At 40.9% G+C, this 22,813-nt stretch overlaps 1 protein-coding gene across 15 annotated transcripts in view; it reads left to right on the top strand.

Moving 5' to 3' along the window:
* STARD9 (StAR related lipid transfer domain containing 9) overlaps positions 1 to 22,813 on the top strand; it is a 177,332-nt gene that overhangs the window by 66,475 nt on the left and 88,044 nt on the right. For 10 of the 15 annotated variants that reach the window (XR_255033.5, XM_042849426.2, XM_005284627.5 and 7 more), the window contains 5 exons: positions 7,792 to 7,908; positions 10,251 to 10,283; positions 10,385 to 10,446; positions 11,141 to 11,253; positions 19,657 to 19,726. Coding sequence is in view for 13 of the 15 variants with exons in the window: in XM_042849426.2 (XP_042705360.2) it covers positions 7,792 to 7,908; positions 10,251 to 10,283; positions 10,385 to 10,446; positions 11,141 to 11,253; positions 19,657 to 19,726 (395 nt within the window). In the remaining 2 variants the exon portion in view is untranslated. Of the gene's footprint in view, positions 1 to 7,791; positions 7,909 to 10,250; positions 10,284 to 10,384; positions 10,447 to 11,140; positions 11,254 to 19,656; positions 19,727 to 22,813 lie in introns of those variants that run through there. The other 5 variants (XM_065595316.1, XM_005284626.5, XM_065595320.1 and 2 more) reach the window with 1 other exon arrangement.

Raw genomic sequence — 22,813 nt, 5'->3', positions numbered from 1 at the left:
TCCCTCAGTCTATTGGCACAGTTGGGGTATGCCAAAGAGTAGAACTTGATGTGCATTCGAGTTCTTGTGAAGTATGTGCAGTACCCTCAAGAGGCCCATTCAGACTAAACAATGCCAAATACAGGAAATTCACTTCCAGCAGTGTGAGCTGGAGCAAATTTGTTTCTACTCCAAATAGACAAGAACTGTGCTACAACAATTACATTTAAAAATGGAAACCCTGTCTCATAGGACTTCCTTACTATTGTTTAAGACTTGTTTACATGACAGGTTTTTTTTGTAATTCTCTCCTCTCCTTTTTCTACATCTTACATATCTTGTTTCTTTACAGCAGTGCCAGCTGATCTCGTTTGAAGGGGCATGAATGTATATTTTATAGAGTTAAGAGGTGTTTTCCAGTGCGGTGATCTTTTAGATCTGATGACCTAGTAGCCAGAGTGTCAACTTGCATCATCTGAGTAAGAAAAAAACAACCATTGATAACTGAATAAAAAAATGCTAAAATGGGGTTATTAATTTGATGATGATATGCTGAATGGTGCTACGCTGTTGCTTGAGGATTACAAATTGTTCAGATATTTATCCTTTGTAAATATCTGAACAGTTTGGATTAGTACATTTTTGTAACAAAGTCAAGGAATTATTAGTTTTTCAAACAAAAGTAGCACACAGTGATTTAATTATGGTGTTTAAAAAATTTTGGGGACCCCCAAAGCCCCCTGCTCAGTCCCAGGTCCGCCCCCACTCCACCCCTTCCTCCAAGGCCCCACTCCTTCCTGCCCCCTGCTCGCTCCATCCCCCCTCCCTCCATCACTCGCTCTCCCCCATTCTCACTCACTTTCACCAGGCTGGGACAGGGGTCTGGTGCAGGAGGGGATGAGGGCTCTGGGAGAAAGTTTGGGTGCAGGCTCTGGGCTGGGGCAGGGGTGGGGGAGGGGAGAAGGGGTGCGGGCTCCAGCCAGGCGGCACTTACCTTAGGCGGCTCCCGAAAGTGACCAGCACATCTCTCTGGCAGTGGCTCCTAGGTGGGTGGGCCAGGGTGCCTCAATATGCTGCCCCTGCAGCTCCCATTGGCTGCAGTTCCCAGCCAATAGGAGCTGCGGAGTCGGCACTTGAGGCAGTATGCGGAGACCCCTGTCCCCCCAGGGCCATAGGGACATGCTGGCTGCTTCCAGGACTGGTGCAGGGCCAGGGCAGGTAGGGAGCCTGCCTTAGCCCTGCTGCGCCGCCAGACTTTTAGCCCCTAAAATCTCCCAATTTGGTTCAGTAGCCTCCGAGAGAGAGAAGGAGAGGGAGAAGTTGAGGGAGGGGGAGGACTTGATCAGTGAGGCCCGCAGACAACCCTGTAGTACCCTCGGGGACCCCCAGGGGTCTGCAGACCCCAGTTTGAGAAACGCCGATCTATAACCAATCTAGAATATAATACTTTGCACATATTAAAAGCACATTTTTGAGGCAAAAATCTCCTTCCAGGGGCCATTTCCCAAAGACTAATGAGAACAACAGATGCTGATGTCAGCCAATCATTAAAGCTAAATCAAATCCTATGTCACTGCTTATCTTGAATTCTGACTAGCTAATGTGCCTGGAAACTCCTTTTCACATATATGCAAGAGAATCTTAGAGACATCTAAAAGGACAATTTTAACCTCTCTTACTTTCAGGCATGCAGTAACTACCTCTTGGTCCAGTTAATCAAAATATCATCAGCAGACTTTTAAAGGAATTTTCTTGAAGACAGAAAAGTTAGGCTCCAACTCCTCTTTGCGCCTTTTAAAATTGCCTCTTAATATGTTTGTCTCCCTTTTATACATAAGTAACCTGACACTAAGACTCTTTTGTATTACTCAATAGTATTGTAAAATATCTTAAATACATTGCCATACAGAGACTAGATTAATTATTTTGCATGTGAAATGACTACTTGATCACATGGGTTTTGTGTAGCTTGGATTTCTCTCCTAATTGCCTTGATTGCTTTGTCATTTGGCACTCACTCATGTGACACAATTGGATCAGACACTGTACTGATGCATCTGAGATAACAGTTAGAAACAGTACAATAGAGGGTACCCCAAAAACAAAATCAGGCAAAAGTGAACAACAGGCAGTGAAAAAAATAAAAAACGATATTTTTACTTTTTCTTTTAAAACTTTTACACGATAAAGAGGTATGAACGCAAGATACTTCATCTCATGAGGTTATCCTGATAAGCAACTTTTAAGAACTCCCCATTTATGCATGCAAAACGCCTAATGTCGTCATTGAAATTTTAACCTGAACTGTGATTGCAGGAACTGGCCCTAAATATTTCATATGTGCCTCCTCTTTCCTGATGCCTATTAATCTATTTTTTTCAGTTCCTCTTTGTACTCTTTTTATGCCAGGGTTTCCTAGGGCTTTGGTTGGTTGGTTTTGGTGCATTATAAATACATTTTGCCCTGGCACATTTAATTCACCTGCCCAAATAATGAAGGAAAACCATGCAAGGAAGTTCACATGAATATTTGATCTGTAAACATATTGTTCACTGCTCAACATAATTCATGTATATAATTCATATTCAAAGAACGGAGAATAAATCATCCCAAAACTATAGAACTTTCTGTTTGTATTTAAACAATTAATTAAAATGGGGCAAATACAGGCTTCCATTGCTGTTCTTTCTGCAAATTAATTTAAAAAAATGACTAATTCGATGAGGCCTAATGATACACTGCTGAGCTACTTCTCTTTGAAAGGGAAGGCTAAAAAATGCATTGCATTGTATGCAGAAAGCCATCCTTCTGAATACAAACATACTGCAAGTCTGTATGATGCTCCATTATAAAAAGGATGCCTAAATTTCTGCTGAGTATGAAATGAGGGACTACAAAATGCAATGAAACTTGGAACACAAATCAGAATCTGAGCATAACTGATCTTCTCACATCAAACTGGTCTCGATAAAAGGATGTGGATTTGTTAACAGTACTACTTGAAAAGTAAAAATTAAATTGAAGAAATAGAACAAAAATTGAAGCAAAGTTTTGGGAACCTTTTCAAAGCAAAGGCAAGAGTTTTAGAGGGTAAAGAGAGACAAAGATTGTTCTTTCTAAATGCGGTGGGGAACAGTGCAAGTTAAAAATTCAATCCACACTCTTGAGTGATGTAATTATACGGACCTAACTCCTATATGATCTAACAGAAGGGCTTCTCCCATCAACATAGCTACTGCCTCTTGGGGAGGTAGAGTATCTATTACACCCACAAGAGAAGCTTTCCTGTGGGCGTAGGTAGCATCTTCACTGAAGTGCTATAGTGGTCCAGCTATGCTGCTGCAGCGTTGTAAGTATAGACAAGCCATTAGTTAAACTGATGCAGATCCCTAATGTAAACACACTTATACTGCTTAAACAAGGTGTAAATAGATTTAAGTTTGAAATGGTATATCTTTCTAGCATAAACAAGGACTATTACTTATAACTGTCTCTTACCGCAGGTGGTTAGTGTGGTCCTGTTTCTGGTTGTATGCTAAGTTAACAGCTAAGAAGACTGGTGGCTGCTTTAAGCCTTCGTATGTAATAGAGTTTGTGAGTCAGGTTGTCTTTTTGTTTTCTTAAGGGCTGTTGCAGTCTTACTCCTTGTTCCTTGGGAACAGTACAATTTCAAACATAAGCTTTCATAGTGTGGATCACAAGATTTACCTGGTGTTCAAATATTTAAAGTTTCACCCTGTTTTGTACACTCGAATAGGGCATGGAGGCTTTTGAGATGTTTAGATGATCAATTCTTATGCCAGTCAGTAAAACATCAACAACTCTTAGTTCAGCTCTCAACCCTGGGTATCTTCAGATTTTGACAGGGCCTTGACATTGCTGTAGAAGCAGCACACTCAACCCCTAGGAAGGAGAATATCATTTTTGACCAACACTTTGGTCTTCCCCAGGCCATGTACACCGTTCCTTGTTTGGAAGGACATATTTCCCCTAAGCTAGACCTCAAAATGGGGGTGGGCAAGAGCAGATACAGAAGAGGAAAAAGATGGGGAGGGGAGAGAGGAATCCCAAAAGATCTGTTCTTTTACCCCTCAACAAAAAAACAAACCAGACCCATATTTCCATTAGCAAGGATATGGAGGATTGCTAAATGTGATGGGCAAGAGTGGAAATAGGGTGTGCTTCCCCAATACTTTAACCCTTGGTCAGTGTATAACTTTAGTACAAAGGGTTAAGCACATTTTGACCTTGTGAGATTGATCTATATAGGCCCTGTCACATCAAGGAGCCTGCATTAATTTCCTACCATGATGACTCAGGCCAAGAATCACAAATATAATGGTTTGACTTGTGATCATTAAAACTCAGATGCTTTTCCAAATAATTGTAACTTTTTAGGGAAAAAATGGCCTAATTTGTATTGTGCTGATGTAATGAGTCTACAAACACGGGGCCAATTTCTTCCTTCAGTGCTCCACAGAAATAATGGGATTACAACAGAGCATCTTAGAGGAGAATTTGGTTTACCGACTTTTTTAGTCAGTGTATTTAATAAATAGCCTGCCTGAGATTGATCACTGTACTCTAAAGCAGAGGTAGCTAATAGTAAATCAAACATTCTATGCTGCCATGATCCCAGGTCAGTTACTTCCAAGTGCTTCTTTAATTAGAACACTGTTGGAGCTGTTGCTGAGCAATTAGACCTAAATACAGTGATTCTCAGTTCAGAAAACACTTTGGTGAAATCCAGAACTATTTTAGAACACAATAGGGATACATTTCGGATCGGCCACTTTCTAAGCTGCAACAGCACTATGGTTAAAGAAACAAAAACATGTCACAGTTGCCAAAGCACAGCAGGACCACCAGTCAGCAACTATTGCTATATCAGAGTTTTGGGAGACTTGAAGTACTTTTCTATTAGTAAACTTTTGTTCCCTGAAGCACGTACAGGGCTCAGTTCTGTATTCCTTACTCTTGAGCAGTCCCCTTGAAGTCCATAGAACTGACTGTGCAAGGTAAGAACTGCAGGATCAGGCCCATATTCTGATTTGATATCTATTCAATTATTTTTAAAAGAGGATTGCCTTTTCCATAGAAACCAATGAGTTAAATAAAAAACAGATGTTGAAACACTACTACAAAGCAACTTCCAAGAATAGTCTAACCCCAAACCAAATCCCTCCCGTTATATTTTCCCACAGCTCAAAGAAGGCCTCATGGGCAAAATACTGCCTGTGATCTTGTTTTATATATTGTGTGTGTGTGTGTGTGTGTGTGATTACAAGGAGCAAATTTTTGAAAAGCCTAGTGGTGTCTGGGTGCTTTTAGGAGAGAACAGTGCTACAGGAGAACAGTTTCCCAGTGCCCTGAGAGAATATGAAGTTGTAACTGCATTCTGCTGGGCAGAAAGAAAATATATTTTTAATAGAGGAAAGGATAATCATTAATAACATTTATACATCAGTGTTTTTACAGACATCAACATAATACATTCTCTGCCCCGAATAATTTACAATCTTTATTTCATAAAAAAAAAAGTGCAGGATAGGAGACAGGACAGCAGTACATGAGTGGGTGAAATCCTGGCCTCAATTAAGTCACTGGGTAAAATGTCCATTGACTTCAGTGGCGCCAGGATCTCACCTTCTAAGCAGGAAGAAGACATGGAGCAGAGACTGGAAAAGGAGGCTAAGGGAATGGAATATTGAACAAGCAGGGAAGGAAGAAAAAATTAGGGCAGAGATTACAGAGGGTCTTGTAGGTGAGGATGAGGAGTTTGCATTTGATGTGGCAATGGTTAAAAAAACACGCAGTTTCAGCCTTCTGGATGACGGCAACCTGTTCAGCATAGCTCTCTTGTCCATCATATTAAAGTGTCTGCCTGTATTTTCATTGTGCTTGGTCGGTATATGTTGGTAAAGGTGTTATATATTGTTAGGCAGGTCTGTCTTCCTATTTACATTGTACCCTGTTTGAACCTTCCAGCGGCTGTCATTCCTGACACAGAATACTTTTGTTAGACATGCTACCACTGAGCCACCAACGATGAGCTGACATTTGACTTCTGGCTCAGATGGTTTATTATCAGAACGCAAATAGCCAAGTTGTCCTTGATTAATGAAATGTGTGTATAGTCTCAGCCTTCAGTGGAGTTGGAACTATAATGAATTTCCTGCTAAAAATTGGCACCTGTTGTGATTTGAACTGTAATATGACCTGCAAATTAAGTCTCAAGAGTTTATTTTTGATAGCTCTGATTATTACCCTTGATTGGGATTTGGATAAATTGATGTTTTCCCTGCAGTATATTTGTTTTCTTTATCCACCATTGCTAAGTTTAGTACATTTACCTGTCTGTAAAAGAAACAAAAGTTGGCTGAATCTTTGCAGAGTATGGTATGTAACTGTGTGTCTATACAGGTTAACTTTTTACATGAATAGAAAATATGTTTATACTTAAAATATTTTCTTTGAAAGACTTCAGCCGTACTGAGTTCATTTATCCTGTGCTGGAGGGCTTAGCAGTTGACAGCCAGCACAGAGGGGACTCCATACTCCAGTGTACTCAGCAGAGGAGATGACTACTCTTTACACTGCCGTGGAGTGGGGGTTTGGTATGTTGGAGATGGGGTCAGTGGGTTTGGGCACAGTCCAGTCCATACAGGAAAAAAACAAAGTAGGACCCGAGCAACAGGTAACATCTGCTACTTTCTGCCATGCCTAGAAGTAGCCAGCTTTGGGCCTTGAGAATTGTGATGCCCAGCTCCTTTATTAATTTTATTAATTATTTGTATTGCTGTAGCGCCTTGGAGCTCTAGTCGTGATCCAGGACACCATTGTGCCAGGATTCTTCACAAACACAGCACAAAAAGACAATCCCTGTCCCAAAGAGCTTACAATCTAAGTATAAAACAAGAAATGACAGATTGGGGAAACAAGGAAAGTTCAACCTTACCCAAAGAGCAGTTAGCAATGGTTCACTGTCGCACTGGTTGGGTCCTGCAGGGATCTGTCCTGGGTCTGGTACTATTCAATATTTTTACTAATGACTTTGATAGTGGAGTGGAGAGTATGGTTGTAAAATTTGCGGATGACACCAAGCTAGGAGCAGTTGCAAGCACTTTGGAGGTCAGGATTAGAATTCAAAATGATTGTGACAAATTGGTCAGAAATAAGAGACAAAATTCAGTAAAGACAAGTGCAAAGTACTACACTTAGGAAGGAAGAATCAAATGCACAGTTACAAACTGTCTCGGTGGTAATACTACAGAAAAGGATCTGAGGTTAGTGGATCACAAGTTGAATGAGTCAATGTGACACAGTTGTGAAAAAGGCTAATATTCTGGGGTATGTTAACAGGAGTGTCATATGTAGAACATGGGATGTAATTGTCCCGCTCTGTTTGTCACTGGTGAGGCCTTGGCTAGAGTATTGTATCCAGTTTTGGGCACCACACTTTAAGAAAGATTTGGGCAAATTGGAGAGAATCCAGAGGAGAGCAACAAAAATGTTTTAGAAAACGTTTAGAAAACCTATCCTGTGAGGAAAGGTTAAAATAAGTTGGCATGTTTAGTTTTGAGAAAAGGGGGCGGGGTGGGGGCGGGGCAGGGGGCTGGTTACAGTCTACCTTTATTATCTTGTCCAATTTCCACATGTTTATTAGTCCCATGAAATAAGTCGATAGGCAAATGGGATGGAACTTATCATTTTAGACTTGTGAAAAATAGACTAAATGATGTTTGAACGGCAGTGAGTGTTTCCAAGGAGGGAATGACTCACTGAGTGCATTTTTTCTTTCAATCGTTCCAGGTTTTCCAGGACCTCGGCACCTCAGTGCTATCTGGTGCTTTTAAGGGGTACAATATCTGTCTTTTTGCATATGGACAGACGGGTTCAGGAAAAACGTACACGATGATGGGAACTCCAGTGAGTCATAGCCTTCATTACACTCTTTTTTTTTCTGTTTATTAAATTGAAGTTTATGATTAAGATTGATCCAAATTAAGCAAAATGTTTAAGCATGTTTTACTAGGGATTACTTGTGCTTAAAATTAAGCACATGCTTAAGTACATAGCTAAATAATGTAGCACAAGCTAAAATCATAAAAGTGTGTGTGTGTGTGTGTGTGTATATATATATATATATATATATATATATATATAAATAAATAAAATTCCTTTTGTAGACTGTGCTCTTTGGGTGTTGCATATGTGTGGTTTACCTTTTAGTCTAAAGAAAACAAGTTTTCTACCATGAACACTTATTGTTCTTCGTAGCAGCCAGCCTGCGCCTCTGCAAAATATTTTAATGTCACTTTCTTTGACAAGCAGACAGCCATGCTGAAGTTAAATTACTTTTGCTAATTAAAATTTGGAATAATTGTTTGTGCAATATTTTCTGCTGCATTTTTGTGAGAAGACTTTGCTGTCCATTAGGGAACAGTCTGAGGTGACCATACTTGCTTCATTTCCAATTACTAAGTGAATTTGAATTTGAATGGAAGCTTTGGGGGTGAAACATTAGCATATGCTCCTCAAAGCTAGTCAGTTCTAAGATATTTGATTTATGGGGCCCCACTTAGTGTGCCTTTATGTGTTAAAGCACCCAAACCAGTGAGTCCAGTGGAAGGGTTACTGGCTTTGCTGATCCAGAGGGAAAGGTAGATCATCTCTCTGAAAATCTATATAAATCGAATTGTCTCTAAAGCAGTGGTTCTCAACCTATTTACCATTGTGGGCCGCATATGTGTTATGTGGGCTGCATCCAATACTACCTGTATGGCCCTAAGGATGTCACATGGGCCACAGCTCTGTGCTGAATTGGCTGCAGTCTGAGAATCACTGCAAAAGAGAGAACCATTTTTCAAGGAGACAGCAAGAGCAAGCCTCCTGAGTGGACCACTGCTTCAGGTAAAGGATAGGGAAGAGACACCCACTCTTCAAATAAAATGTTTTTAACCTATAAAAATGGTTCAGGGTTGGTATGAATTTTGGTTGCAGTTTCTATTTGGTTCTTATTTTTATTGAACTGGTTCTGCTGCCCCTAGAATGACCGCATTAGCTTACTAAAGGCACCACCTGACAGGCATCTGCAGGGAGATTTTGCCCATCTGATACCTAAGACCTGATTCTCTTCCTGTTTTAAATCAAGACTAGTGCCATGGAAGTCAGAAGAATTATACTGATGTAAAACTAATGTAAGTGAGAGGAGAATCAGGTCACTAGTGGTTGATTATCTTGGAAGTATAATAGCAGTTTACAATGACCATATCTTAAAAATCGTTACTAATTCCTATGGCACTTTCATTGTAGTAATGTTGCTGCTGGATTCTTTGGTGAGAGAGTGAATTGTGCATCAGGAAGAGTCCCACTTTGATCCAATATTTAATAATTTGCATTTATTGTAATACATTATTAGCATTGTTAATAGCTAGAACATCAGCCTGCTTGGTCTGTAGAGAACTTTCACATTTATAAAAATGCATTTATTTAGAGAAAGCTGGTTTTTTTCCCTTAATTTGTTCCATTTCAAATATGCCTTCTAAAAATCTTTGCATCCTACTGCAAAAGATTCCGAGTGGGAGGGGCTGAGCCTGAAGGTAGCTCCAAGTCTTTACGTAAGCCATGTGCTGTAGCAAGTGGAGTCATCTTAGCCTTAAACTTTTCAGCAACTACTGCCTATGAAAAATGCACTAAGATGACTTCCAGTGAGGGCAAGATTGACAGTTATGGGTACAGCCACCATTCTAGCCAGAGTATATCATCCCTTTAAATCAGGGGTTCTCAAACTGGGGGTCGGGATCCCTCAGGGGGTCGCGAGGTTATTACATGGGGGGTCTAGAGCTGTCACTCTCCATCCCAAACCCTGCTTTGCCTCCAGCATTTATAATGGTGTTAAATATATAAAAAAGTGTTTTTAATGCATAAGGGGGTGTCGCACTCAGAGGCTTGCTATGTGAAAGGGGTCACCAGTACAAAGTCTGAGAACCCCTGCTTTAAGTGATTACTTCTAGAGATGCCATAACTGGAATAGCTATGAGTTGTCACAGATCTAACACTGAGAATGCTCCAAGACAGATTGTGTTGTGATCTCCACAATCACTGCTTGTGTATCTCTCCATGTTTTAGTGGGAAGTTGATGCTGGAATAGTTGGGAATTCCCCATAGTTTTGTTTATATTTATTAAAATGACTTCTTACAAGAGAAACTGGGACTGTGATCATATCATGTAATTGTTTTTCTTTTGTTTGTTTTTGTTTTATTTAAAGGCATCCATTGGGTTGACACCTCGTATATGTGAGGTATTTGTTTTTTTTATGAACTTGAAATTGTTTAAACTGTTCTTAATTTTCTTTTCTTTTTATTTTTTTAAGAGAAAAATGTAAACTTTTGGTTTGTGCAGGGCCTTTTCTCAAGGGAGGATGATTATTCAGAGCAGCCAGCATCTTGCAGAATAGAAGTCAGGTAGGAGTGTCTCATTATTTTTGGCCATATGTTTCTAAATACTTTCAAATGTGTATTTCCATAGTCAAAGCACACAAATGTTATTTGATAAGTTTATTTCTCTTTCTCAGGGCTGTCAATCATTTTGTTGGGGTGGGAAAATCTTGCAGTTCAGTTTTCAATCCAAGTATAGTTCCTTGGATGCTGTTTGTTCACTGTTAGATCCCAAAGAATATGCATCTAAATAATAGTAGGTTAAGAGTTCATGTCTTGCTTGTTTAACTCTTCAAAATTTGGACCCTATACTGCATACAGTTCTTATTCATAAACACCATTAATTTTGTGGAGTTTTGTGCTCTGAACAATTGAAGAGTTGGGAACAACATTAATTAAAAGTGCAGGAAATATGCTGTGTTGGCAATGCAGATTATTTATTGTGTCAGCAGTATTTCCAACCAGCCAGCAGCAGGGGACAGTTATTTTCTTTCCTCGTGACAATTGATTGCTTCTCAGCTCCTTTCTAAGTGTCAGTACGCACAACGTGTAAGAAGATGTCATTTGAGAGGTAATGAAGATGAATACTTTAGTTTTTGATGTGGAATGTCTGTGCCAGGCTGCAGGTGCAAATTTTCATTGTCCAAAGAACAACTTTAAATAAATTTTTTTTGTGAATAGCGGATGTCAGAAAGACAACATTTTATTTGCTTTTCTTCAGTTTCCTTGAAATCTATAATGAGCGTGTCCGAGATTTGTTAAAGCAATCAAACCAGAAAAAACCTTATACGCTTCGTGTCCGAGAGCACCCTGAGACAGGTCCATATGTGCAAGGTGAGAGTGAGTTTCTGCATGGGTTACAGATGAATGCCTATGTGCCTATTCTGAATGTTCACTTGCATTCCTAACATGCTCTTTATTATTTCCACTCTTTCCAGTTATTAAACAGCCAGCATGAAATATGTAGTTTGAGGAACTCAAAATCCTCCCAGCAAAAATATATGGCAGAACATGGAATCTAATTCTTAATATTTGAAGAGGGTAAAATTCTAGAGGAAGGACTCATTTTGTATGTGTAGTGAATGTGTTAAATAGAAATATAGAGTATAGGTTTGCTGTACTGTATCAGGCCATTGATCTATCTAGCCTGATAATCTGCCCCCCAACGATGGCTGCAATGAATGTTTCATGAGAATGTAAAACCATACTGCTAATACCAGGAAGAAATCTCTTTCCTACTAAGCATAGCAGAAAACGGGAGTAACCCCTTTCCCCAAACTAACATGGCCTTTTAGTTGATAGCAATTTGCCTGTAAATTCTCAGAAGCTTCAGATTCCTGTCAGAAACTTTTTGTGAAACAATGTACACCGCTACCTCGATATAACGTGACCTGATATAACACGTATTCGGATATAACGCGGTAAAGCAGTGCTCCAGGGGGTGGAGGGGCTGCGCACGCCGGTGGATCAAAGCACGTTCAATATAACGCAGTTTCACCTATAACGCGATAAGATTTTTTGGCTCCTGAGGACAGTGTTATATCGAGGTAGAGGTGTACTTGTTTCCACTGGAATTACTAGGTTACAGACTTCTAATCTGCTGACTTTCACATGTATGTTTGCTGTAGTTATAAAAACATTCTAATGCAGTTTTACATTGTTTCCAAACTTGCATCTTTCTGTAAAATTATTTCTTCCATTCTGTTTTCCTCTTTTCAGTCCTCATCTTTTCTCTTACCTGCTTTTGCCTTTCCAATTTTTCCTCTCCCTTTTTTCTTTCCCTTCCCTTTTGCCTCTGCCCTTTGTCAGAAGTGTAACATCATTTTAAAGTAAACTCTCTCAGCTGTTGGTGCTTAAGTCATTTGATAGTGCATTATACTGAGTTTGCCCTCTCAAAAGCAATACATTTGGTCAGTGATTGACAGAAAGTGGTTTCTACAGAATCAGCGCACTACAGGCATAGAAATCACTGAGTAAGTGATTTAAAAACATATAAAACATATTAATGGTCAGGAATGGAAGAAGAGATCTTTCCAAACTGATGCAAACTTTAAATATGGGTGGGTTTGTCTGGAAAGTAAATACACCCATTTCCTTTTTAATGTGCTGCTAAACACTATGTCTACATAGTGGGCAAAACTCCAAATTGCCTCTGGAATTACTGACCGTACCAACTCTTGGCTATTGGCCAAGTGGATTGTAACATGTTTGACACCTACAAAGTATTCCTTTAATGTGTAAAATGCACATAAGACAGAATCATATTGGTTGTGTCATGTCAGATCAAATACTAGCTTGTTCTGCTTTTAAAACTCTCCATCCCCCTTTGTAAATTTCCTTTGTTCTCCTCTACCCCCTACTCCGCTGTTTGCCATTATCATGCCACCTGGCTTACACAGGTGGTTTTTTTTAGGAGAGGGAGGGAAAGGGAAAATCAAGATAAATACTGCGACTGGATTTTTGAAAGAGCTGGATAATTTTAGAACTATTAACAACATTTTTAGTCAATTAGCTTGGCTTTATAAGATATAATAATAGTACTTAACATTCTTCATCCAAGAATCTCAAAATGCTTCACAAACATAACTTAAGTCTCTCAAAATCTCTGTGAAATATATAAGTGGTATTCACAATTTACTGATAGTGAAACTGAAGAGAAGAGAGGTTAAGTGACTTGCCCAGGTTTATCCAGTGACAGAGCCAAGTAAAAGAAACATGAAATCCCGATGTCTAGTTCCCTGCTAATCAATATGTCCTGTAATATTGCATTTAGCACCTGATCATTGTCATCAGTTTTCATGTCTCAGAGAATAAACTGATCACCAGCAGAGCCAATAGATTTTACACACAAACCTCCTATACACGATTGGCCAGGTAGCATTCTAGTTATTTTAACTATGACTTTCTGTACCACCAGCATCCTACTAAATTCAGGATTGGAAAATAAATGAATTGATGGTCTGATCCAGTATGGCAAACCTGTAATCCTTTGTAAACTAGGAGAAGCGTACATATTTGGCCTTCACTCTGGCCTTTTCTGGGTTCCTTCCCTGGCTCCCTCTCAGCTGGGAACCTCATTACAGATCTGACCCAGAGCCTAGTTACTGCAGAGCCCCACCAGGAGCTGCTGCTTTTTCCTGATTGTTGCCTAGATTGAGACGAGTGCTTTAGACTGTTTCTTTCCCTATTTGCTGTGCTGTCAGGAGTACATCTCCAGTGGTTCCTAGGCTGCAAATCCCAGAGTTCTCTTGATCTGGGAGGAAACCAGGTCTGATCTGGGACATGAATCTCTTAATGTCCCAGCTCACCCTGTGATACTGTGGTAGGAAGTTATGCAGTTGTTTCCCAGATAGATCCTCATGAGATAAATCTATCCTTTGTCTTCTAGTCCTGATATTTTATATTTATTGTTAGTTCTTTAAATAAGAATTCAATACCCAGATGTTACCTAGAATATTGTTTGTAACTAGAATAGTGACTTTATAAAGTTGCAGTTCTGTTTCCCTTAAAAAATTCCCTTCCCTGAATTTTTGTTACTTTGTACTATGAGAAAAGTATAATATAAACCCATTAACAAAATCAGAAAGTGCCATTTCAGGTCACATGAGAAAATCCAACTTGGATATTCTATTAGCCCTACTCCTGCCATCTTTGTCCCATGACAAACACAAATTCCTATAAAAAAATCTCTGCAAAGAACTTGCAGCTCTGCTTATAATAAGTAACGTGATTCAAAATTTTAGAAAGAAATGGCTGGATGAGTTAAAAATGAAATAACTTCTTGTTTGAAGTGTCATGTGATAGCATTACACTGCTGTTGTTGTACCACATGCATAGAATTGATACTGATGAATCAGTGTCTTGGGGTCTGTAGTCAGATGACATAGTTCTGTATGTGTATGATACTGTTTGTGTTGTGTGTTTAACAACTATAACCATTTATGCCATATGTATTGCATTTGTGTGTGTGGTTTGTTTGTTTTTGGGAGGTGGCATTATTTTGTTTTTTTGGTAGGAAATTGATAGAGGAGCTGATCACATGGATTCCTGCAGAAGTGTGCTTGTTAGTTAGCTCACATGTCAGATGAGGGGTGAGAGAGTCCAGACATTTTTCACACTGCAGGTCAGTACAGGTGGCTTGATTTTAAAGAACTTCTAACTCAGAAATAAAGTGGTTTACACCTCTGTGGCATATGCCCTTAAGGGCTGCTTACAGTATATTGCTGAAACCAATAATTGCTGAGTTCAATAATGTACGGTATGATCCTGCAGCCTTTCTATGTGAGCCCTTGCCCTTTGAAATCCACAGAAGTTTTGCATGTGGAGTCTCTGCAGGATCATGCCCTAGGAATCCTGTTACTGATAGCTGGATGGACATGTTTTCTGAATTAGAGCCATATAATTATAGCCTGTAGTTGCATAGGAGGATGGTTTCCTTTGCACTCCTCTACCAGACAATTTGCTCCATGGAACAAATGAGTCTTGTTAAACTGATGAACATAGGCAAAGTTCAGAGATTTCCCATTATCTCACAGTGCATTGCAGTATATCAAGATTTGCATCTGTACTTGTGTTGTACTTGTTGCGCATGAGCAGTCATCAGTTTAGGGGTAACAGAAAAATTTTACTGTTGGGAGGGGCTCCCTTGTATACTGCAGGTGTCACTTACATAGTTTGTTTCAGTAGTCTCTAGTGTATAGAAGTCAATACTTGGATGAAGAATAGACAAGGAGGAGAACCAAAGAGGAAACCCTTTAGGGTTGCCTAGTTACTTTCATATTAGAGGTAATGCATTTTCCATTTGCAAGTCCAGTCAGGAAATCCCAGCACTAAGTATTTTGAATAGTTACATCATTTTTTCAACGTAAAGGCTGCACGTTTCTAGTGTTTAAAATGCTGAAAGTGTTTCAGTGCTTCAGATTGGAATGGTTTCAAAATTCTCTCTTACAGATGGTTGCACTGTTAAGGAATCAGCCTCTTTTAAATCAGGAAATGATGCAATCTATATTGTTACTCTGAGACAGATTTCTGAGGCAGATTCTGTCTTAGTTTGAGATAGATTTCTAGTCCAGACAGAGTTTTGTGATCTTTCTGTGATTCTTGAAAACAGACTTTCTTTTTCCAAGTAGCAGAGAGAGCACTTAATGGCATTCCTTCTCCAACAGCATTAATAATTTTTCTTTTGCCTTTTTATAATAAACCTTTGTGTGTCGTGATCAACTAGTTTCTATACTGGAGGCAATAGTATCAGTAATAACATAAATGTAATGAGTAAGAACTGTGGAAACTTTATAATAAATATAACTGCCTTCCCATCACATAGCTAGTTTTTTATTCACAAGATTACAAACCCTTGAAAGTGAGTTAGAGAAACTATGTAAGGCACTTTTTCCGTACTCTGTAGATTAGCAGATGCTGGTGCTGTTTGAACAGTAATTGGCTATTGTTTTTCAGACAGGAAAATGTCATTACATCTTTTGGAGTTCAATGTATAGCTAATACAATGTCAAACAGCAGAATAAATGCTTTGCTTTGTAAACCATCCTGTAGTTTTGCATGTTTTTAGGCTACGGATGAGATTCTTTTAGTTGTGGGTGAATGTGATGCTGGTGTGAGAATTTGTTTTCTTTGGGTCAGGTATTAAAGGGCTAAAACAAATCACCCATCTTTGGGCCAAATTCTGATCTCATTCACAATCTGTTTATCTACTAGTATCTAAGGACAGACTCCATCCCACTATCTCTGAAATAACCCTTTGAGTCTTGCTGAGCTTTTAAATTATTGACTAGGGTAAGCAATTGATATTAACTGGATACTTGATAGGAAAATCATTTTAATTAGAAAAATTAGACCTTTTAGAAGGGTGTCTCTTTAGAACGTGTGGAATTAGGTGTTGATACCTATCACTGAAAGTCTGTTTCCTGCAGATAAGATGTTCCAATGGAACTATATACTGTTTGTTTTTCATGGTGCCAACAGGTGTGTATCTGTAAATTTGCTAGCGCATTTAAAATAGTCTTAAGAAACAATATTCTTACCATAAATTATTTTTCTGGTAACATATTATACCTTTTCCTCATGTCATCTCCCTCTCCCCCCCAATACACACTCCTATGGCACATATTAAAAAGAAAACATGTTTCATGGATTGTTGTACTAGTGAAATACAACAAAAAACATGAGGAGCACTTCACTCTACCCCATGATAAACAATTTAGGAAAATATTATTTTCTATAGCGCGTTATACGGTTGCCACCCATTCTATAGCGCGTTATACGGTTGCCACCCATTCTATAGCGCGTTATACGGTTGCCACCCATGATACTACAACTGCCAAAAGTAAGACAGAGCAAACATGTGAGGTCAATTTCATCCCAGGAGTAAGTCCCTTGAAGCCAGGGCCGGCTCCAGGCACCAGCCCTCCAAGCATGTGCTTGGGGCGGCACCTGGAGGGGGGCGGCGCTCACCCGGGGAGAGCGGGGCTGCCCTCCCCCGGCACTCTGGCCGGCCGGGGAGAGCGGGGCCGCGGCCGGGCTCGCCGCCTTCCCTGTGGCGCTCCCTGCTGGTGGTGGGGGGGAGGGCGGCGGGAGGCTTTTTTGCCTGAGGCGGCAAAAAAACCAGAGCCGGCCCTGCTTGAAGCCAACTAAGGGCTAGTCTACACAGCAGCGCTTTAACGTGCCTCATGTGGTCGCGGTGCAACACTGGGAGAGCTCTAAAAAAAAAACCCACCTCCACGAGGGGATGTAGCTCGTCTGCACTGGCACTTTACAGCACTGAAACTTGCTGCGCTTAGGGGGTTGTTTTTTCACACCCCTGAGCCAGAAAGTTGCAGCGCTGTAAATTGCCAGTGTAGACAAGCCCTTAGTGTGTTTGCTACAAATTTACATTTTATAAGATGCTAGTAATGAAGTTACATCATAACAGCATACTGCCCTCTAGTGGGGGCCACATTAGTCACTGCCCTTCATTTGCTCCAGTAGTTTCTGCAATGCAGCATCTCTTTCATTCCTGGCTAGTGGACTCAGGGCAGCTACATTAATGCTTTCTAATATCATAATCAGGATGCACTTTGGCGTAGAGTAGGGCACAGAATTTTATACAGCGTTTAGTTTACAGATAAATGTCACTGGTTCACAGTATGGTATTTAGCTAATAAAGTGTGCACCAAAGACTCCAGACAGAGGACTTCCTCATTCTCTGATTCATTTGGACTGAACCTTATACTTTACATCTGCAGAATCAATGGCTGAAGGATTGTCTACACACAAAAAATTGTATCACTTTAACCAGAGCCGGCTCAAGGTTTTTTGCCGCCCCAAGCAAAAAAAATGTTGGCTGCCCCCCATCCCAGCCCTGGGCTCTCCCCACCCACACACACACATACCCTGCCGCACCAGCTCTGGGCTCCCTCATTCCCCCCCACCATTGCCCCCCCCCCCACACACCTCCTGACGTCCCAGCCCTGGGCTCTCCCCCCCCCCCCCCCCCTGCCACCTGCACCCTCCTTCCGCCGCAGCCCTGGGTCACTGGTAACTCGCTCCCACGGCAGGTTATTCAGCAGGAATTTTAGATGTGCACAGAACACAGACAGGATTGGTTCCCATATGGTTACAGAACTGCAGTAAAGTGGAACAATTTTCAGCTTGTGTGATTGGAGGATATCTGGATGCATATAATAAGACTGTCCTACATAAATGAGGAAAAGTTGAGGTGCCTTTATTATTCTTTTCTTCCACTCTTTCTTTCTATGGGGAATTTGCCAATGCAATATCACTGTCTTCCTTTTAAACAAACAAACAAACAAACAAACAAAAAGGCAATGGCTGTTGAAAATAGCAATTCCAGTCCTAATAACCACTGGGAAGCATTTCTTGCTCAATTTTATCCTACTTTTTCTAAAGTAAGTTACAGTGGATCAGTATATTTGATTTGGGAGAAATGAAGTAACAGCTGCCCAAACTGAGCTTGAGCACTCCTGAATTTTGAGGTGTTCAAATCTGGAAGGCAGGTGCTGGGGGAGGGAAGGGGGATGTGGCTCCGCGGGGGAGCACGGTAGCATGTATGCAGCAGTGTGTCTGGCGCTGCGCGGAGCCAGACATGCTGGTCTGAGTGGCACGGTAAGGGGGCTGGGGGATTGGATGGGGTGGAGGTTCGGGGGGGGGGGCAGTCAGGGGCAGGGAGAAGGGGGATTAGATGGGTCAGAGGTTGGGGGGGGGGCAGTCAGGGGACAGGCAGCAGTTGGATAGGCATGGGAGTCCTGGGGATTTGTCAGGGGACAGGTAGGGGGTGGGGTCCTAGAGGGGAAGTTGGGGCGGTCTCAGGAGGGGGCAGCTGGAGACAAGGAGAAGGGAGGCTTAGATAGGGGGTGGGGTCCTGGGGGGCAGTTAGGGGCAGGGGTCCCGGGAGGGGGTGATCAGGGGACAGGGAGCAGGATGGGTTGGGGTTTCTGTGGGGGGCAGTCGGAGGGAGTGGATGGTGGCAGGGTGGGGCTACCCTCCCTCCCTGTGGAGTGTCCTGCTTTTTTAATGTTAAAATATGGTATCCCTACTCACAGTGCAGCTCTCCATTCATAGCAAACTGCAGCATGAGGTCTCAGCTACCTCACTCCCTCCCCCTCTTTCCTGTTGGTAGTGACCAAGGGAATGCTGGGAAATGTAGTTCTTTCCCTGCTCCAGGGCTGGCTCTATAGGCAGGGAGCTAACCAAGGAACTACAGCTCCCAGGGCCCCCTGTTGGTTCTCAGCTCCCAGGTTGGATCCCTGCAGCCCCTGCAAATGGGCTGCCCCAAGCACGTGCTTGCTTTGCTGGTGCCTAGAGCCGCCCCTGACTTTAAACTATGATTGTGTAGTTAAAGTGACAAAAAATCAACCTCATGTAGATGCAGCTATATTGGTATAAAAATGTTTATGCCACTCTAAATTATTCCCATATGGGAAGAGGAATAAACTAGACTGGTATAAGACATTTTTATACCAATATAACTGCATCCACACTAGGGGTTGTACCAGTATGACTAGTTTGGTTTCAAAACAAAAACCCCACTGCTAATCAAAATAGTTATACTGATACAAAATTTATGTGTAGACCAGGTCTAAGTCTCAGACAGAATGTTTGTACTCCCCAGTTGTGGTAGTAACCCTATTGCATAGTTGAACCAAGAGACTAGAGTGAAACAATATTTCCTGAGTAAAACCTGTTTTTTAACAGTCTCTCTTTCACTTTTTAAACCTCTGACAGGATTGTCTCAGCATTTAGTTACAGACTACAAAGAAGTCATAGGACTTCTGGAAGAAGGAATAGCCAACAGGTATGTTTTTTAATCAACCTTTTTTCTGTTTCTCCTGTTTTTCCCAGTTTTGATAGCACAACTACTGATTTTTCTGACAATGTTACATGTTTGCCATTTAACTTTAAACAGAAATGAAGAATGATCTATGCGATGACATCAGGTTTCCAAATTAGTCTCTGAAAAAACATTATATATCATCACGTAGCTCTTAAATGGTTGTTACAAGGGCTCATTAAAATATTCTTTGCATAGATATTACTACAAAACTGATTGTATCCTGACTTACACATAGTATACGTATAATATTACTTTGATATAGGATCAAAAGTGAACCACAGCATTGGCCTACTAAACCCAGGGTTGTGAGTTCAATCCTTGAGGGGTCCACTTAGGGATCTGGGGCAAAAATCTGTCTGGGAATTGGTCCTGCTTTGAGCAGGGGGTTGGACTAGATGACCTCCTGAAGTCCCTTCCAACCTTGATATTCTATGATTCTATGATCTGTATGCTCCACATACTCCATTCTTCAGATGGTATAGTTTTCAATTCAGTTTCAGCATAGCTTAGTTTGTGACTACTGAAATCACAACACATTCGTGCTTTACTACAAACTGTTTGATGTATGTTTATCATGTGATTCAGACTGACCCCAGGGTAGAACTATTGTAAAAACAGGCCAGAAGCCATTTGTACCATCCTTTCCTATGGGAAAGACCTAATAAAAATAGCAGAAACTTAAAATTATGTTGGGTTAATTTCTTTAATATAAAGGAACACATTTTCAAGGGTCCTTAAACTAGCCTCTAAAATTATGATGCAGTGTTTGTACACAAATCAAGCAGATTGGTGTAATTACCTGATTTGGGAGCAAACACTGGAACTTTTGCATGCACAAAAAATAGTCATAGCAACCATTGCAAGCAAAACTGTAGGTGCACAGAATCTGCAAAAATCCTAGGTGTATAAAAACGCACCCACAATTTCTTGCTGAAATGTTTCCATAACCTTAGGGTGAATTTCACCTCTGTGCAGAGACCACAGCTAGCCTATACACCACATAAATTGTATTTTGAGGGTTTAATTGGTGTCTAGGCTAGGAGAGGGTTCTTTGCATGGAGCTGTTTTTCACCCATAGTGCATAAATAAAACAAAGCTAAGTATTTTTGGTTTTTGCACAGGATTTTTATTTATTTATTGGGTGGGGTGCGGGGGATAAGGTAAGGTTTGGTTAATATTCTTACTTCAACTTACTGAAGTCAGTGTTTTATTAAAGTTAATTGGGCCTGGATCCAACCACAGGGCCCCCATAAAGCACAAAAGTGCTTGTGACTCATATATGTTTCCTATTTGATTTTGATGCATAAACTTCCTTTCTGAATTTAGTGAATACTCACAAACTATTAGTAAACAGACACTACATATAACAATTCTGTTTTTATTTTAAAAATATTTTAAACTTTTATGCAAACCTCACAACACACTGTATGGAAAAAAATTAGGGAGATTATCATCCCAGTTAAATTCATGACTCGGAGAGTTATTTTTAATCCAATGATTTCGCTCTCCTCAGGTAGCATTAAGGTGGGTGAAAGGAATGTAGTTTGAAAACTTACAAATGCAGATCACGGTTTCAATATGAATATGAATCCAAACTATTCCCATTAAGGTAGAGAGAGGCTAGGGGTTCCCACAACAAAATTTTTGGTGGCCTCAGAGTGTGGCCACCAACTTTTGCTGGTGGTCGCTCTGACAAACCCATCTCTTTGTCCCTGCCTCCTATGGCCCTTCATTGAGAGCCTACTCTGGGGAAGGTGGGTCAGGAACTCACCATCGTCCGCCTGGGGAGTCCCAGGCTCACCATGCCCCAGCTGGGCGGGAGCGGGGGTGCTTCCCAGGGAGTGCCCTGGAGACTGAACACCACATTTGCCTCCGCTGATGAGAGCTGCCTCCAGCACCATGAACTTCGGCCCCATGTGTCTCCAGAGACACTGCCCGGAGCCCCCAAGGAGCTGCATGGTGCAGGGCGCCAGTCCCTGCTGGCGGTGCAAGCGCAAACAACAAGGTGACGCATCTCACTACCCTTGGTAAAAGCTATTCAGGAGCAACAGCTGGGCTCTGCAGGGAAGGGCTTTGATCCCCCCCAGTATCAACTAGGGTTGCCATCACTCCAGGATTGGCCTGGAGTCTCCCAGAATTGGCATCGATCTTCCAGTGACTATTGAAAGCAATCCGGGAGATTTTAATAGGATATTTTAAGAAAATGATATTGTCATGTTGGGGTGGGGGAATCTCTCGGAATAGCTTCAGTCAGAGTTGGCAACCCTAATCTCCACCCATGCTTTGGAGGTTGTTGTGGCCATAAAAAAAATCCACTGGTGGCTGCATTTGAGAAACACTGGGCTAGAACGTCAAGGACATTGCACACATTTTAAGCATTGTAAACAAAAAAATTTAAAAAGTATATTACTAAGGAAAAGAATGTGCAGTGGAATTTAATTTTGCCACTCAAGTCTTGTAGTGATCATTAGATATCATTTCATGATCAAAAGGGAGTTTCCCAAATAGATCTTCAATGAAATTCCATTGTACGTATTTATCAATGCAATCAGAGCATAGTCTCACCATTGCAGAAACACAAATAAAACATTGTACTAATAATTGTACTAATAAATTTATTTAATAAATTGTACTAATAAAAATGTAACCTGAATGCAAAAGAGAAAATTTAGTGCTAAATTTAAAAAATAAAACAACTAAAATTGCCTGTCAAAAAAATTAAATGTAACAATAAGCTTATCTAAAGTCCTAAATATCTAAAATGCAATTTATAAAGTAATCAGCAGTAAAACATTATGTTCTTCTTCGAGTGGTTGTTCACGTCCATTCCAATTAGGTGTGCGCGCTGCATGCACGCACGTCGGAAACTTTTCCCTTAGCAGCTCCTGTTGGGATAACGGGAGCCCCCAAGAGTGGCGCCCTTATGGCGGTGTATATATTAGCCTGCCGGCCCAACCCCCCTTCAGTTCTTTCTTGCTGTCCGTGGCGGCGTTGGAACGTTCTCTCTCGCTTGCAAGTGATCCCTTAGCCTTTCAGTCTTCTAGTTAG

Source organism: Chrysemys picta, chromosome 4 (genome assembly GCF_011386835.1).
Source record: "Chrysemys picta bellii isolate R12L10 chromosome 4, ASM1138683v2, whole genome shotgun sequence".
Lineage (NCBI taxonomy): Eukaryota > Metazoa > Chordata > Testudines > Emydidae > Chrysemys > Chrysemys picta.
The sequence above is the reverse complement of the archived record's forward strand: the minus strand, read 5'-3'. Positions and strand labels throughout refer to the sequence as shown.